Source organism: Sebastes umbrosus, chromosome 2 (assembly GCF_015220745.1).
Source record: "Sebastes umbrosus isolate fSebUmb1 chromosome 2, fSebUmb1.pri, whole genome shotgun sequence".
Taxonomy (NCBI): Eukaryota; Metazoa; Chordata; class Actinopteri; order Perciformes; family Sebastidae; genus Sebastes; species Sebastes umbrosus.
In genome coordinates this window covers 8,369,870-8,386,593 of record NC_051270.1, presented here as the reverse complement: position 1 = coordinate 8,386,593, position 16,724 = coordinate 8,369,870, and the positions used below count along the sequence as shown (strand labels likewise).

Genomic DNA, 16,724 nt, shown 5'->3' with positions numbered 1-16,724 from the left:
TCACATGAAAAAATGCTTCATTTCATATTAACGCCTATTTATAAACATGACGCACATAAAAAGAAATTAGCCCTTAAAAAGTGATGTCTGACTCTGATCTCACATAGTACGTCCGTTGTAGTGGAAAAGCCTGAGATGTTAGCAAAGTAATAGAAAAGAAATCAGATTAAAACAAGTATGATGGTTTGGTGAGGCTTTCCATATTCCTGTTTTTTTCAACACAGCATCTGATCTTCAGATATCCAAACTAAAACATACTGCAATTTTTGTTCCCCATTTCAGAGGTAAAAGTGCTTCAGATGGACACCAAACTAATTTAACTGGTGCTGCTGAGGATCCTCCTTAAATTGAGATCAGGAGGATTTTTAAGGATAAAGGAAATGAAAATCTTGATCTGATCATAATTGTGAAAAGATCCTTTTTTGATTCACAAACAAAAACAACTCTTTAACAACATTGTAAAACATTAATAACAGATTTAGTTGGTGTCTAGAGTTTATCTACTCAAAGGCCTGTCAATCACTGGGAGTTGTTATCCTTCTGTTTAAATATTCCCTTTCATTTTAGCATGTGCTACCCTCCTCCAGCACACTTGATTACTAAATGCTGGAAATAAGATCGAGAAAAACAATCTGCATCCAAATTTAAATATGGCGATATCAGGAAGCAGCATATCGGAGCTGAGAAGCACCCGTGCTGGTTTTAGCTCAACTATTTAGCCAGTCAGGCTAGCTTTCAGATTCCCAGCAGGGGAACATACAGTTCGGGGCCTTTTGACATCAAGAAGGAACACACAGTACTCACACACTCCAGTGTCGACTATTTGCCCGGTATGATGTGATTGGCTGAAGTGAATCCCTACCAGCTCCAGGCTGGTTGATCTGTAGCTCTCCCTGACTTTTGACCTCTGAAGGGGGCAAAGGGACCAAATTACTTTGAAGGTGTGCACATGGAGGAAAACATCAAGCTGTTGCTGACAAATGACATGTACATGTACAGAATAATTCTGGAAAGCATTTGAAATAACAAAAGAGACAACTGCAAGAATGAAACAACTGATAGATGATTCATACACGGCTGATATGACTTAAAGCTGATTGGCTAGAAAAAAGGTGCGGTACTGAAAATAGAGATTTTATACACCCTAGCTATACAAAAATACATTGCTTTATTTCAAATCGCAATGAAGACCTTCCTTTACACAGACATTGTTAACTCTGGATCAGGCAAACATCAAATCATCAATGTAAGATATTGTGGATTCCAACCAACATGTCTGGGATTACAGCTCCAGTCGCAGCTTTCCCCATTCTGCTTTCCCTCATCTGGGTCACCGAACCTCAGCCACACATTCAACAACACCTCAATGAAACATCAAAAGAGCAACGCCGCTTTAAAACGACCTCAAAACATAAATAACAGGGCGGATTATATTACCGTAAGTACATTACCACAAGCTCGACACACAGACAGCAGAAGAACACCAGGACAGCTGGAAGACTAAACGACAAAATCAGGGAGGAAAAGCTAATTTTGTTTTACTTTCTAAGCTTTCAGGAGCCTTGGAAGCCTTTCAAACAGGACTGGAAGAGGAGTAAACAATGGTTTACTAATGATTATTATCAGGCTTCCTGATTCTTTCCCCTGACTGAGAAGGATAATGTAGTGGGGATGATATAGTAGTGGACAGTATAAAGTATCTGAATTAGGCCACATCACATCACTCATATTCTTTACAGCAGCAAATTTACGATTTGTAAAATGACAACAACTGCATCGACTGTGTAGGCGTGTGCACGTCAGCATCGAGTGACGTTTCTTTCAGACTCTTCCAGATTGCGCCGTGTTGAAACGTCACAGTGACTGGAAAAAACTACTGGAGAGGATTGTCGGTCTAAATCCCTTCTGGATGGGTTAAAGTGAACAAAGTGACAGAGTCCTCAACACATATTGTTGATGTTGCCTTGACAAAGGCACTTAACCGGCGGGCGCAGACTTTGCCAGTAAACCGTGGACCGTGTTTGAGTGCGAAGCAGAGCAGGGCTGGAGAACAACTGCAGACTTTGACGACACAGGAGTATTGTTGTTGTGTTGCTGCATTTGATACAGCTCGAGCATTTGGTGCCTCTTAAATATTGCACTTTTAAAGAGGGAGATGCAGCGTGGAAGTTAAATACTAGAGAGATGAGGAGTGATTGTGCATCAGCCCTCGGTTAAGGAGCTAGGAAAGGGACGACAGGTTGGCACTGCCAGGTAAGTGCAGGAGTGGACTGAAGGACTGAAGGAGCGTCTACTACTCTGCATCACTTCCCCTGGAGGTTGCTCAACTCCATGTCTTCCTTGCGACGTTTCTGTTGGGTGAAGAGGGAGCTGAAGGGGTAGAGTTTGGCTTTGGCTGGGTAGCGCTGGCCGGCAATGTCCACCTCGTAGTCCCCGCGGTTGATGAAGTCCGGGGTGATGGGCGTGGGAAGCCCCTCTGGGCCTGGCGGCGGGGATACAAAGCCGAGGCAGACGTGACGCTCCAGAGTGTAGCTGTAGGCGCTGCTGGTGGTCGTCCCGGCTAGCTGGCCGTTGCGGTAGACGGGCTCGCCCCACCACGGCCACAGGTCCAGCTCGGTGTCGTGGTCCTCTAGAACCAGCATGACGAAACGCCGAGACGCGCCGTCCTGACGCTGCTGCAGCAGGGCCTCGCGACCGAGGAAGTCTGTGTCCTGATGGAGGTATAGAGAGAAGACAGATGAGAAAGAAGATGTGGCAGAAAGATGTAGAAGAAAGTAAGAGTCAAAGAGAGGAAACAGGGCGGAGTGGAGGAGAGGAGAAAGTGGGAAGGATAAAGGAAGGAGCACTGTTAGGTGTTATGGGTCATGGTCTACAAACAATGAATCTACAAACACTGCACAGTTCTGTTAGGAGCAGCAAGAAACAACTTTTCAAACATTCCTTCGATAAACTTTACGGTAAAGATATTGATTCTGCTCATCTGTGAAACCAACAGTACTCTGTGAGGTCCAGTCATTAATACTGTGCTGACATTATTGCTGCGTGCAGCAGACAGCAGCACACCTGATGTTGTACTATTTTCAAAATGAGGGTGATAACAAACTTTACCACTGCTGGTGTAAAGTGCCACCTGTTGTGTGCCTGCAGGTGCAGCTTGGTGACAGTTTTATCTCTACATCCTAGCAAAGACTATAACAATATAGCAATGCAGATGGTATAGTACCTTTTATTATTCTTCAAAGTTCTTTAAAGTTAAAAACAAGTGTAAAATTCAAGCGATAACTTCAATTGTAAATCAGGTTGGCAAAGTCATAGTGTCATAATGTAACAGACGAAAATCAATGCATCAACACTCAGATTATTGTTGAATCGCTTCTTCGCTAAAATTTAGGGCTGTCAATCAATTAAAATATTTAATCTTGATTAATCACACATTTTGTATCTGTTCAAAATGTACCTTAAAGAGAGATTTGTCAGGTATTTAATACTCTAATCAATAACAAATTTGCGTTCACGTTATTATGGCGTTAACTTTGACAAACCTACTAAAATTACCGTGTAACACAGCAAGAAGTTGCTGTTGACTGAACCACCATAATGCCAAATAAAAGCCCTTTCTAACCCAAAACCAAAGAGCATCAGTCAGAATCCTCACTGGCTGACATCAAACAGTTTGCTGTGCTTACACAGCTGAACTGTCAACTGACCTTGTCAAACTTGACCCTAAACTCTCGTCCACACTCCAGCGGGGTGGTGAAGGTGTCGAGGTCCTGACCCCAGAAGGCAAAGAATTTCTCGATGCGGAGGCTGCGCAGTGCGTAGTAGCCTGCGTTACGAATCCCGTACTTCTGACCCACTGAAATCACCTCGTTGTACACGTGCAGTGCATACTGTGGAGGGCAGAGGAGATTACTAATGTTAGACATACAGTACGTAGCACTTTCTTAAACTTTACCAACCATTCTGTGGAGAGTTGACTGGATACATATTGTTTTGTGTGTGCAGATGTGAGCAGGACGCACCTCTATAGGTATGTAGAGCATGAAACCCGGTTCTCCAGTGTGAGTCATACTCATCACTCTGATCCCATTGGCATAGCCGACACTCATCTCCTGTAAACACACATACACACAATAGAGTTCTTGTCAATCTAGGGTTAATAACTGAGTAGAAACAGTTACTTGTGCTGCTGTTAGCAACACTAATACAACCACAGGTGCAACCTAAAATACTGCAGCTGCAACTATTTCAGCTACAACAATTCATATTACCACTCTTCCTACAGCTACCACCACTATTGTTATGATCACTCTATTAATGTCATTGAAACTAGATTTAGTGTTTCCTACCTTACAGAACATGGAGGGGAAATGGTCAGGTGTCATGGAAACATATGACAGCTCGGCCAGAACATCCATTGCTCGAGGTCCAATCAGATTTAAAGCTGTGGGTAAAGAATCAGAGTTATTAACACTTTAGAAATACAGTTCAGGAGCAGTGTTTGGGTGGTGGAACGCACAGTGTGTTATGAGTGTTTCATTATTTTTACAAAACATGAGCTAATTCTATTTGGAACTTTGTAGGAAATTAATATCACTATCAATGAATATTTTGATCGTTAGTGTAGAAACATATTGTACAAGTACATGGGTACATTTCAGGATAGAGCTCCTCAGTTGGTGTTTTTTATCTTGCATATAAAAATAGAATGTAGACCCAGTGTTGCTCACATTTCAAACAGTTAAGGTAATTACATTACAACTATACAAATTAGATTTTGGACATGTAATTAACTGCCCTCTCGGTCCCCTGAGTGTCTGATTTCAACACCAAACCCAAAATCAGGCCACTTTAATAGCTGGGTTAAGAGCAGAGAGTGGATGTGGGATGCTGGTGCATTGCTTCCACCCTTTAACATTGTGAGGCCACTAGATGGCGACATCAATGCAGGACCTCAACAACAGTGCTGTGTGCTTACCGGTGTACTTCCAGCTGACATCCTCTAGGTGGAGGTGTGGGTCATTGGGCATGTGTTTCTTTATCCAGGACCAACAGTGGACCTGCTGGTCTGTTGGAGAGACGATGAAGAAGCTGGAGAGGGGACAAGAATGGGAGTTATTTTAATGGTCAACTGCATGTCTATGGTAATATTGCTTTGGTGTTACCAACCTGTTCTTGCTGGTGCGGACCACGCTGCAGTCGTTCTCGTAGCCTCCCCTCTCATTCAGCATGCCGGTGTGGACGATATGTCCGACGGGAACATCCAGGTCGTTGGCACACAGATGTTGCAGCAAGTCCAGGGCCTGGTCATTCGTTGACTGGGACATCAGGACAGACCACAAGGTTCAACTTAAATGACTTCGCCCCAGTGGATGCATTAGTCAAGGACTGAATACATACAGTAACTGTTGCATCAAAGGCTCCCGGTTGACAAAGAATTGCATACTCTGCCATTTTTAAATCATTTTTCTATGTTTTAGGACAGATGAACACTGATGTTAAACACATGCTGACATCACTCACTGGGTATGGCCAGATGAGCAATGTACAGTTAGAAGTCCGAACCCACAAAGAGGGAAGTGCAGCAGCAGTGTCTTGCCCTATTATGTGATTGTGCTGACTAACTACTACAAGATGTCCATAGTGCATTGTGACTTACAGTCAGTTCAAACTTGGTGAAGGAGGACATGTCGATGACACAGACGGCCTCTTTGCAGCATTTCACTTCTTCTCCAACGATGTCAAACCAGTCCGGCTTGTAGAAGGTCTTACTCTGGTCCAGAGACAGCAAATCTACACACACAATCAGTTTTTTTCCAAAAATCACTTGGATTCCCTGAAATTTCCTAAAGACTTCAGGATAAAGAGAATGTTGCTGGTGAGTGATCTGTACCTTTTCCATGAGGAACAAAGTATTTGGGCCTTTCAAAACCGTGTTTCTCCATCCAGCGAGCTCCCTGGGTGTCCAGGCGGTCATACAGAGGGCTGGTCCGCAGCTGGCGCCCAGTCTGAAAGTCCCAGCGAGGAACCTTTAGTTCGTAGATCAGGGCTGGAAACACAAACAAACACAGACACATTGGAAGCGCAGACATAATCATACCAAAGCAAAGCTAAAAAACATTTGACATCATCAGGATAGTCAACTACCTTTAAGGGTTTGGCAATTTGACAAATATATCGGCAATTGACTGAGTACATTGCTGGTTGTTTTTTTGGGCACGTTTGTCATTTTATTTTTCTAATTTAATGGTCGTCCTCCGAAGAATGAGAACCGCACAGCTGCTGCTCTGCAGGCAGAGAGAGAGACAGCGGGGGAAATAGTGTGCAGAGCCGGCATATTTTCATATCCAACTTAATGATATACAGTAAGAGTTTATTTTGATCAAACCACAGTTGGTGATTGTTGGAAAGACTAACCCAAGATGGTTTTGGTGAGTTTAATTTTGTTTCTGTCGTGTTTTTTACGATGCTCCGCCGCTAGATCAGCTGATCACCCAGCAGGAACTACAGCAGTGGGGGCAAATATATCGGCAATCTCCAGCTGTTGGGCTGACGGTGGCCGGTTGGAAAATTTTAACATTGCCCGACCATAGTGGGAAATTCTACATTATGAATTTATGACTTGTCAGGTGTTAATTGTGCTGGTGGTGCTGCTCGTCTCGAGGGAACAGCTCAATCATACAGTGTGTAACTTTTACCTTTTTACCTTCACCCCTGTATGCTGTTGTTAACCACTCACAGTAGAAATGTAGGCTGTGTTTTTTTGTAAGTCCCTTTGGTTAAAAGATCTCTCTAGCCCCACACTGTATGTACATTGAAATATTTATTAGTTGCTGTAATCTCTCCACTTCTCAAAATCCACAATCCTTCTTTTCATACAAAAATACATTCCAACATTTGACGCAAGATAATATGAGGCTTCTGCAATCAGGTGGGTATTTTCCAATTTGAAGCACAAAATCTCTTCATTACCATTATGGATGAAATGTACATAATGAGCATGTGAGTATAGTTTTTAAGACACACGAAACATATAAACTGTAACAATAGTTCACTACTCACGCATGACCTCCATTACTCTGTGTCGCAGGAAGGTCCGGCTGCTCTGCAGGTTGCCAAACCGTTTGATGTCCAGTGGCCAGACGTTGGCACTGGGGTAGCCGTAGGTCATCCACTCTGCCAGGTACCTGGATACAAAACCACACAGCATGCCATTTGTGCTTCATTGTAATTCAATCAAAGTATATCCAGATCACAAAGTTGATCAGTGAAATAAATAAACAGAGGCCGAATTCTTTTTTGAGTAAAATATATTCCAGTCCACCTCCTGGATAACGTATTCAGGTGTAGAATAAAGCACAGTCAAGTCTTCAAAACCATTTTGGTAATGTTTGCCCTAGTAGGCTATCCTCCAGCAAATACACTTGTACCCATGCTTACTTGCCAGCTCCTCCAGCAAAAGCCAGGCCAGAGGAGTTCATCCCTGCCAGCACGTAGTAGCCAGAGACACCCGGCGTCTCCCCCATCAGGCAGCGCATATCAGGGGTGAAGGACTCCGGACAGTTGACCAGCTGATGGATCTCAGCTGATTCAAGACTCGGCATTCTCCTCAGCAAGGCACTGAGCATCGGCTCTGGAGGTACAGTAGAAGACAATAAGGTTTCTGTACAATCTCTATTAAGACATTCTCTAAAAAAGTCCACATCAATATATTGCATTCTGAAATCAGTAATGCTTTCAAATAATTAGCATAAACAAACTAGACCAACTATTGGCCTAAAACTATGCCAGCTGTACCCTGAGTCTTAGGATTTCTCAGCATTTAAAGCCACATTTCCTATGAACCCAACTGCTTCCTGCCAAAAAAATGAGGTTGCAACTTGTCTTCCTGGCCCTCTATATGGTTTTTCAAATAACTGAAAAACAAAAATGAACAAAACCATCTACTATTGCAAAGACTCAACAAGATAAAGCTCCCGCTGCGCAGCACGAAATGCACCCTTTCCCTCATGTTGTTCTATAAACAATCCAGCAGGTTTTCCAACATGAAAGCTGACCCAGTGGCTCAAATGTGGCAGTACAATGTAAAAATGTATTGCCAGTAGAAAGTGTAAGATGTGATGGACTCTTATTGGTAATCACTTGATACCTAAATGCAACAAATAAGATCTTAAACTTGCTAGTGTTCAGTCCAATATACTGTATATTTATGTAAAGTATAATATGCAAATGTTAGGTAATGTAAAAAATATCTATAATTACAACGCTCCGTGACAGATTAGTTTGACTCTCTGCCTTGCTCCCCTTCAGGGCCGACTGGTGATTTACGGCTGTCTTTACGACAATCCGTCAAGCTGCATGAGGAATCTCAGATTACTAGCTTAAGGCCAAGGCCAAAAAACAGGTGTGACGTGTACTTTGAACTGGCATTGCTTACAGTTAAACTGACAGCATGAAATTAGATTTCAAAAGCCCACCTGCAATGAAGGACACTTTAAATAAAAAATAAAGGAAAATAAACTGAACACCATGACTTTAACGACACCAAAAAAATATCAAAATGCAATGGAAAGATCAGGTCATCAGGACAGGGATTATATGGGGCTAAACATGTTTCCTAAAATAGAGCAGCCTAAAATAGAGATCTTCAGTCTTACTATGATCCTTCACAAAGATTTTTGAAGTACAACAAGTAGTTAAAAATGGTGAGCCAACACAGAGGATTGCCATTTCATTCAGAGGGGCTGACACCAAAACCTAATATTTAAAATTAATTGATCACAAGATTTTTATCTCATATTCAATGTGTGAATCCTGCCCAGGAATGCTGATGCATAGCAAACGTTTATTTTCTTTTAAACAATGTTCCTTTAAAGCCATCTTCCTCCCTCCCTTACCAAAGTGGTCCCAGTCCTCCTGCATGTTCTGGATCTCCAGCTGGTTGCGGCCCTCAGTGAAGATGGGTTTGGGGTTCTTCTCAAATCCCCCCGACAGAAGGCCTCCCTGCCACGGCCGTACATATATCCTGCCGTCCATATCGAGCACCACTGGAGACAAGACACAGACTCAGTGAGATCGCCTAACCTCATGTACTGCAACAGGCATGAACATGCAGAAAAATTAACTTTGATGGTAAATAATGATTTTGGCTTTCCATGTTTAGAGTATATTATCAAATCAATACAAGGGCCCAAGTGGCTAAATTATGTCACAGCCTTCTATCCTCTCTCTTTCACACAAACACATACTCATTCAACCAGCAGAACACTGACACATGCTCCACTGTAATGATGGTGAAACTACTCATTAAATTGAGGTGTAGGCTACAAAATTAGTGTTCAAAGTATAATGGCATGCAATCACAGAGCAGACCTCACTTTGTGTCACTGGGTGTTAACTAGGAATAGACTGGGAGATGCTTGTTGCAGTAATATACTATGCAATGAGTTACCCTACCAGCCAATTAACCAAGAAACCAATTATCAAAATGCAGAGGTTCTTCTCTATTACAGACATCATATTTAGCTGGCAAAACAGTAAACGTGATTGGAACTTAAAATCCATTAGCAGCTGTGCCTGCTGAAAGAAAAAGTAAATTTTCCTGTTTGAGACCTGGCGTGCTCGGTGGAAGTGACTCCTGGAGAGGTTTGGTGAGGAGGTAGAAGTGTTCACAGCCATGAAGAGGAATCGACACCTTCGTCTCACTAGCCTGGCCCAGCTCGTAAGCCCACTAGAGCAGAGAAAGACAGAACAAATAAATCTATCTGCTGCTCTGACCACAGGTACATCGTGACCCATATCGGAGACACTGCAATCTGTCATGTCAGACAATTTGTTTAGTCATACTGCGTTTATCTATTAGCATAATGTAGGTGAGAAACAGACCAAGATTTATGTGGAATTAAGACAGAAATAAAGAATAATTTCCTAAATGCTTACAAAGATTTTCCTTCGTTAATTCCCCTGGGACTTGTTGATGTTCCCACATTTGTATCCCATCGCCCACTCTGAGGTTTACCTGTCCAGCACAGTTGACAAAATATTCACACTCGATGGAGCCACGATCAGTCTCCACCGCCGTCACCTGACCCTTCTCTACCAGAACCTGCTGTACAGTTGTTCTATCCAGGATCTTAACCCCTGGACCGGATGAGAAAGACAAGGAGGTTTAGGAGGAAGGGAACAGGAGAAAAGGGAGGAGGAGGTGCCAGTGAAGAGGAGGAGAATCAGACGCGGAAACAGTAAACGGGTTAGAATTAAAAGGTAGAAAACAAGTACTGTTTTGTGAAACATTTGGTATAATTGTTCATCAATGCTAAATAACTCGTAAGTTGTGAGTTTGAGTCTCTTACCTTGTCCAGCGGCAGCCACAGCCAGGGCGTGGTTAACATCAGGCGGAGACACCACAGCGTCTGCAGGGAGGTGGAGCGCCCCCACCAGGTCATGAATGTTAATAAGAGGGTGGAGTTTGGCCACCTCTTTAGGCTTAATGATGTTACAGCTGATCCCCATTACCCTAAGGATAAAGTGAAAAAGATAAAGATGAAGGCCTAATAATAATAATATCGATTTTATACTTTAAAAGGCAACGCATATCTAACCTGGTTTCAGAACTCTGAATCATTCAAATATCAGATCAAATCGAAGATGTGGGCAGTGTAACATCTGCATCACAGCTGTCATTATTTCACCTTTTGATGTGAAAATCACATTCAGCTCAAGTGGAGGTGGACAATATGGGAGCTGAATGTAGATGTGATTTTCTACCAGTAATAAAACTCAGTCCAGTCAAAGAATAAAAGTAATCTTACAGCATTATGCCACCACCAGGCAAAAAGTTAATGTCCTGGAGTGACCAAGTCAGAGTCAAGACCGCAATTTAATCAAGAATTTGGTGGTTAGACTTGAAAATTCACTCAAAGTCCTTGTGCAACTTGACAGAGCCCGAGCAGTTTGGTAAGCATGAGAAAAGTTTCTTTGTCCCCATGTGCAAAGCTGCCTCATTAACTAGAAGGAGTAGATGCTGCCAAAGGTCTCTCTACTAAATATTGACTTGAGGTTTTAGTGGCCTTACTTTAGTCGGGATGCCAGGCGCTTCAGAGAGAGGAAACGATCCTGATTTTGGGCCAGACACAGAGACCCTGTCTTCACATAACCTGAAACACACAAACAAACACACCAAACCAAATATTATGTGACTCAGCAGGTCTCAAACTACTCAAGGCTATTCCCCACTCAAAAACTCTACACAAACAAAGTGAAGCCAAAATGGTAATACAACTCAAAACTGAAGGGTATTATCATTCTAGCTTTAAAAGGCCAAAACATACAGGAAGTGTTGTGGCGACACACATTAAACAATGTCTTGAACTTCTATAGGGTAATATAGGCTATCTATATCAGGATAAGTTAAATATGAGTGAAAGAAAAACATGTCAAAGTGGCTGACCTGTTTTAACCCCCGTCTGTTCCTCCAGCTGCTGATAAAGACTATTGGAGTAGTTCGCCATTTGACACTCAATGGAAATAGGCTTTGCCACGCTGACGATGCCAGCACACAGTCTGGTTGTTCCTGCACCAAGTCTGCCAAGAGAGAGGACAGGGAACTCAGCATCAGCAGAACAATATCAAATCGACGACTCTTTTACTGATCATCTATTGCCTCCTACCAAGAACCTGTCTATATTCTATATACAGTACCTCCCCTATCTTTTAAATTAAAATGGTAAACATAGGAAGATAAGAAACTGTAAGATACTGTAATGTAAGTTATTAAAGTAGATATGAGAAACTGTAAATTAATGCTATCCTAAAGTGTGTGTGTGTGTGCACACCCTAGACTGTATATAAAGATGGACCAAAACATCTGGATCGCCCCCTGGTGGATGGCTGCATTGTAGGTTATAAATCCCGACCCCTCCATGTTAGCGGTTGGGACATGGGCCAAACTAAAAAGTCAAAGTACAGGTCAAATACATTTTCTGTCATTGCAGGTAGTTCTTATCACGCTGATGTATGTTCAAGTGTTAATTTTTCGGATAATTTTGCTTTTTATTAGTTATCTGATGCTATAAAAAGGGGGTGAGATGTGTCATGATTGACAGCTTTGAGTCTCTCTTGCTAACAAGCTGTGGCCGAGCACGGCTCGCGATTGGTTTGGGCAGGTGACCTTGATACCAGGACTCCACCACCCGATTACTACTGCAGATTCTGGCTACAAATTAAGTCAAAATCTCAAGATGGCAGCTCCCCTATCTGGGATATTTCAGCCAAGGAGTAGAGAAGGAAAGAGATTTTATTTTATTATTTATTTGTATAGCCCAAAATCACAAATCACAAATTTGCCTTTGGGGGCTTTACAATCTGTACAGGATACGACACCCTCTGTCCTTGACGGTGCAACCCTCACTTCGGAAAGGAAAAACTTAACCAAAAAAAAACCCTTTTAACAGGGAGAAAAAATGGAAGAAACCTCAGGAAGAGCAAGAGAGGAAGGATTCCTTTTCCAGGATGGACAGATGTCGATAGATGTCGTGTGTACAGCGGGAGGAAGTGGAGATGTGTTGGCCATCTTTATATACAGTCTATAGGGCACAAGCACATACTTAATGCCACCCCTGCATAAGTCAGTGCCCCTCTTGGGCCACTCCAGCCAAAAAAAGTCTGAACACGCAACTGACCCCCACCACAACCACTAAAACTTCTAACATTCCCAACAACTACAATTAAAGACATTTATCTCACCTGCCCTGCTCCAGCAGCACTATATCAGTCCAGCCCAGTTTGGCAAGGTGGAAGGCTACTGATGTTCCCACAATACCTCCTCCACAGATCACCACACGGGCCTGGCTGGGCAGTGGGAGTGGGGAGTCTCCACTGACAGCCATACAGTGCGGGGAGGTCCAGAGTCCTCTGCCGGCCAATCTGTACCCCGTCTGAGGAAGCAGCAGCAGCCTGGGGAGCAGCACAGGGGACAGAGCCCTGGAGCTCCGCACACAGCTGCACATAGCTGTGCTTTCTGCAATCAAAACACAAACAAGCAGACACACAAAGACTGGTCATAATAATTCAAGGTTACATTGTGGACACTGCAAACGTCTTTATGTAATTTCTTCAAGTTTAATGAGGATGTAAGTTAGTGCTAGTGATGAGTCGGTCACGAATGAGCCGGTTCAAAGAGCCGGCTCTTTTAAGTGAACGATAAGAGCCGGCTCCCATCCGAGAGCCGTTTTTTTCTTTAATTAATTCAAGGCAGAATGACAGGATGATCATCTCCGCGCCACGGGCACTCCATGCACTGACTGTGACTGAATGTTGTGTTAATGACGTCAGTGCGACCAATCAGGTGATGAGGAAGGGGCGGGGGTGCGCGGCGCGCTGACGGTCTACAGGTACAGAGCAGGAGGGAGAGGAGGAGATAAAGAGAGAGGAGTGCGTTGCGGTGCGATCTGCTGCGGTGCGCTAAGGTGCGTTACGGTGCGGTGCGGTGCAGTGGGGTGCGGTGCGGTGCGATCTGCTGCGGTGCGCTAAGGTGCGTTACGGTGCGGTGCGATCTGCTGCGGTGCGCTAAGGTGCGTTACGGTGCGGTGCGGTGCGGTGCAGTGGGGTGCGGTGCGGTGCGATCTGCTGCGGTGCGCTAAGGTGCGTTACGGTGCGGTGCGGTGCGGTGCAGTGGGGTGCGCGAATAGCAGACAAGATGAGTGACAGTCGGAAACGAAGCAGCATGTAAAATTATGGTATTCTGGAAATTATAAGGTTTAGTATAATTATATTGAATAATATATGTGCACATATACTAATCATAGGTCAAAACAGCGCTAAATTTGGCTGAATTATAAAAGGCAGAAGTGGTAAAATGAAGAGCCGTTTGGGAGCCGAAAGAGCCGACTCTTTCTTGGTGAGCTGAGCCAAATGAACCGGCTCACTAAAAAGAGCCTGAATTCCCATCACTAGTTAGTGCTGTTCTTAGTATTTTGCAGACTAACGTTGCTATTTATGAAGCTATATTTAACATTAGCTCACTGACTAACGCATGTTGACATTAAATACAGTAACATTAACATTATTCAACACTTTGCATCGAAAATGAGGCCTGTGAAGCCAGCAAGGTGAACTAACTAACAGCTGTCACACAGTTATATAACGTTATGTTAAAGGTTAACTTTAAAGAGTCTGTAAGTTTGGTTAAAGTGTGTTGACATTAAGTGTGTTGTTTTAGCTGCTCTGGTTAGCGTTACAGTTAGCATTAGAGCTACTTGTAGCTAGCTAGTGTTGATTATTTACTAGCTAAACGTCAAACCGAGCTGAGGAGACACATCTCCTCTGCAGCTTCCTTCACTGTTTATAACTCACCGAGTCAGCCGAGCCCAGATGTTGTGATATATTAAAGACAGAAGAAGTGAATACTAGTGATTGATAAGAGAGAAAGTGTTGTTTGGGTTCAGCAGCACCAACAGCAGTCAGTCAATGTCAGCTAGCATCAATCACTACCAGCACTTCCTGTATGAACCTTCAAAATAAAATACACTCCTTCTTCTTTTATGAGGTTTGTTGACGAACAACGATTTGGTGCATTACTGCCACCAACTGGACTGGAGTGTGGAGCAGCAGATTGGCAGGAATTTAAAAAAAATAAAATAAAAAAATAAATAAAAGAAGAAAAAAAAACAATAAATTAAAAATTAATAATTATTAATAATAATACAATCATAATAATATTAATTAAATTCTCTCCATTATTCCTGTTGCCCCTTACGTAATTAATTAGAAGATTGTGTATTTTCTTAGATATCTTTCCTAGCAGATTCCCCATTGTAATATTTCCATCATTTACTCCTGATATCAATTCCCTTCTTTCTTTGTCATATTTGTTGCCCTCTATAAGAACATGCTTGGCAGTTTCCGGTTTCCTTCTTCTTTTTCTTCTTCTTTTGAGGTTTATTGGCCATCAACTGGTGGAGTGTGGATCAGACTGGCTAATGTTTACAATATTCAAAAATAGTATATGAATGAATGACTTTATTTCGAACATAAAAATAAATAAAAACAGATACAAAATAATAACAAACAAAACAAGAGTAATAGTGTCCGAAAGGAGTAGGTAGAAGTAAAACTTATATTTCCCTACCCCTTTCTCACTTCTCCTCTAATAACTCATCATAGAATGATAATATAATATAATATATAAACTATCCCAGATTTATTTACATCCCAAATTAAATAAATGAACAGCATCCCAAGTTTATTTACAACCCGCATATCCATCCGGAGTTAGAAAGTAGATATAAACCAACCCTTAACGTAACCCTTATCACAACTCTTCCTCAACCATATACCTCCCAAAAATATCTTTTTTGTATAGCTTTTTAAAGTGATTTATATTTGTGCTCCGCTTCAACCCATCACTTAACCCAGTCCACAAATCCACCCCACAGACTGAAATACATATACTCTTCTTTGTTGTACGAACACAATGCTTTTTTAAAATTCTATTTTCCTCTTAAATTATAACCCCTACCTCCCTGTCACAAAACATTTTTTGAATATTGCCCAGAAGTGAATTATGTCTTGCTTTGAACATAATTATTGCGGTTTTAAATTTGACCAAATCCATGAATTTCAATGTATTTGATATAACTACAGACAAACTCATTTTTTTTCAATCATATTAATTTGTCTAAGATACTGAAAAAATATTCTATAACACTCATTTAGTGAGCTCTTTTGTAGAATATCTATTAAATCAAAGTGTACTTTAATCTCTGAAAGGCCTTGAATCAAATGCCTTCTTTCTTGTCTACAGTAATTACATCTACCTGTATCATGTTTACCTATTTTAAATAGTGTGCTGTTTAGTCCAGTGTGTCCAAATCTAAGTCTTGGTATCATTGTCTCATCTCTCCTGTTCCTTCCTACACACCTCATTTCTCCCACTTTCCTTTGAACTGACCCGACACTACTAAAGTCAGTAGGATATTGCTGCATTGTAGTATTGATACTTTTACTTATAAGTAACAGATCGGAGTACTTCTTCCACCACTGAAGGATACTATCAAAGAAGAATCAACATACTTAATGTATGTTTTGTATGTATTAATGTAATATAACAGTGTCCTAACATTAAGTTGGGGATAGCACACAATATAGTCAACATAAAATGTAGTATGTGCAGCTGGGCACGTACAAGACAGACCACTATGGGGTGCCAAAAGCCTGCTGGAGCACAGCTGGATTTAACCTGCATACAATTTGTAATTTAAGTAAGGCAGTACACATTTTCAGTGGTTGTTTATATAATTCCACAAATCTGTACCATTTTCCAATAAATCCTTAAGTCTTTATAAATGGGATTATAAATTGTAGCTCGTGGATTTATTGATATATAATCTGCTGGTGCTTTGTAGATGCATTTAAAATCTGTTAATAAGAACAGATGTTGGTGTTACCGGCTGGTGAAGAATGTGTCTTTTTAGCTCTTCAGTTCATCAGGTAATAAACCCCAACGGATCATTTAACCTCTGACCTATTGGAAAAGAGCAAGGTATTTATATAAATGCAGACTAAATGAACCCTAATGTTGCTCTTATCAATGGCTTATAACTGATCTACAAAAACATAATAGTTCAAACAAATCTGATGTAAATAAAGGAAATAAAGAGATTAACATCCCCCGTTACTGGCCATACTATAAAGAACAAAACACCTCAAGACACAGAATCAGTTGC

At 41.8% G+C, this 16,724-nt stretch overlaps 1 protein-coding gene across 1 annotated transcript; it reads right to left on the bottom strand.

Annotated features, from left to right (window-relative positions):
• Window positions 1-523: 523 nt before the first annotated feature.
• Window positions 524-14,504, bottom strand: pdpr (pyruvate dehydrogenase phosphatase regulatory subunit). The gene is made up of 18 exons (XM_037746433.1): window positions 14,353-14,504; window positions 12,745-13,018; window positions 11,450-11,583; window positions 11,075-11,156; window positions 10,353-10,516; window positions 10,019-10,140; window positions 9,613-9,730; window positions 8,898-9,047; window positions 7,441-7,633; window positions 7,063-7,187; window positions 5,894-6,049; window positions 5,660-5,793; window positions 5,170-5,318; window positions 4,979-5,091; window positions 4,350-4,444; window positions 4,023-4,112; window positions 3,708-3,890; window positions 524-2,711 (listed from the first exon to the last, which is right to left on the bottom strand). The coding sequence occupies exons 2-18, from the start codon at window positions 13,005-13,007 to the stop codon at window positions 2,304-2,306; spliced, it is 2,679 nt and encodes an 892-aa protein (XP_037602361.1). The 5' UTR covers window positions 13,008-13,018; window positions 14,353-14,504; the 3' UTR covers window positions 524-2,303.
• Between the last annotated feature and the right edge of the window lie 2,220 nt (window positions 14,505-16,724).

Coding starts and splice junctions, on each gene's coding strand:
- pdpr (XM_037746433.1), bottom strand. CDS start 13,007: ATGTGCAGCTGTGTGCGGAGCTCCAGGGCTCTGTCCCCTGTGCTGCTC. Junction 11,584..12,744: donor GTGCTGCTGGAGCAGGGCAG/GTGAGATAAATG, acceptor CTCTCTTGGCAG/ACTTGGTGCAGGAACAACCA. Junction 4,445..4,978: donor TGTCAGCTGGAAGTACACCG/GTAAGCACACAG, acceptor CTTTACCCACAG/CTTTAAATCTGATTGGACCT.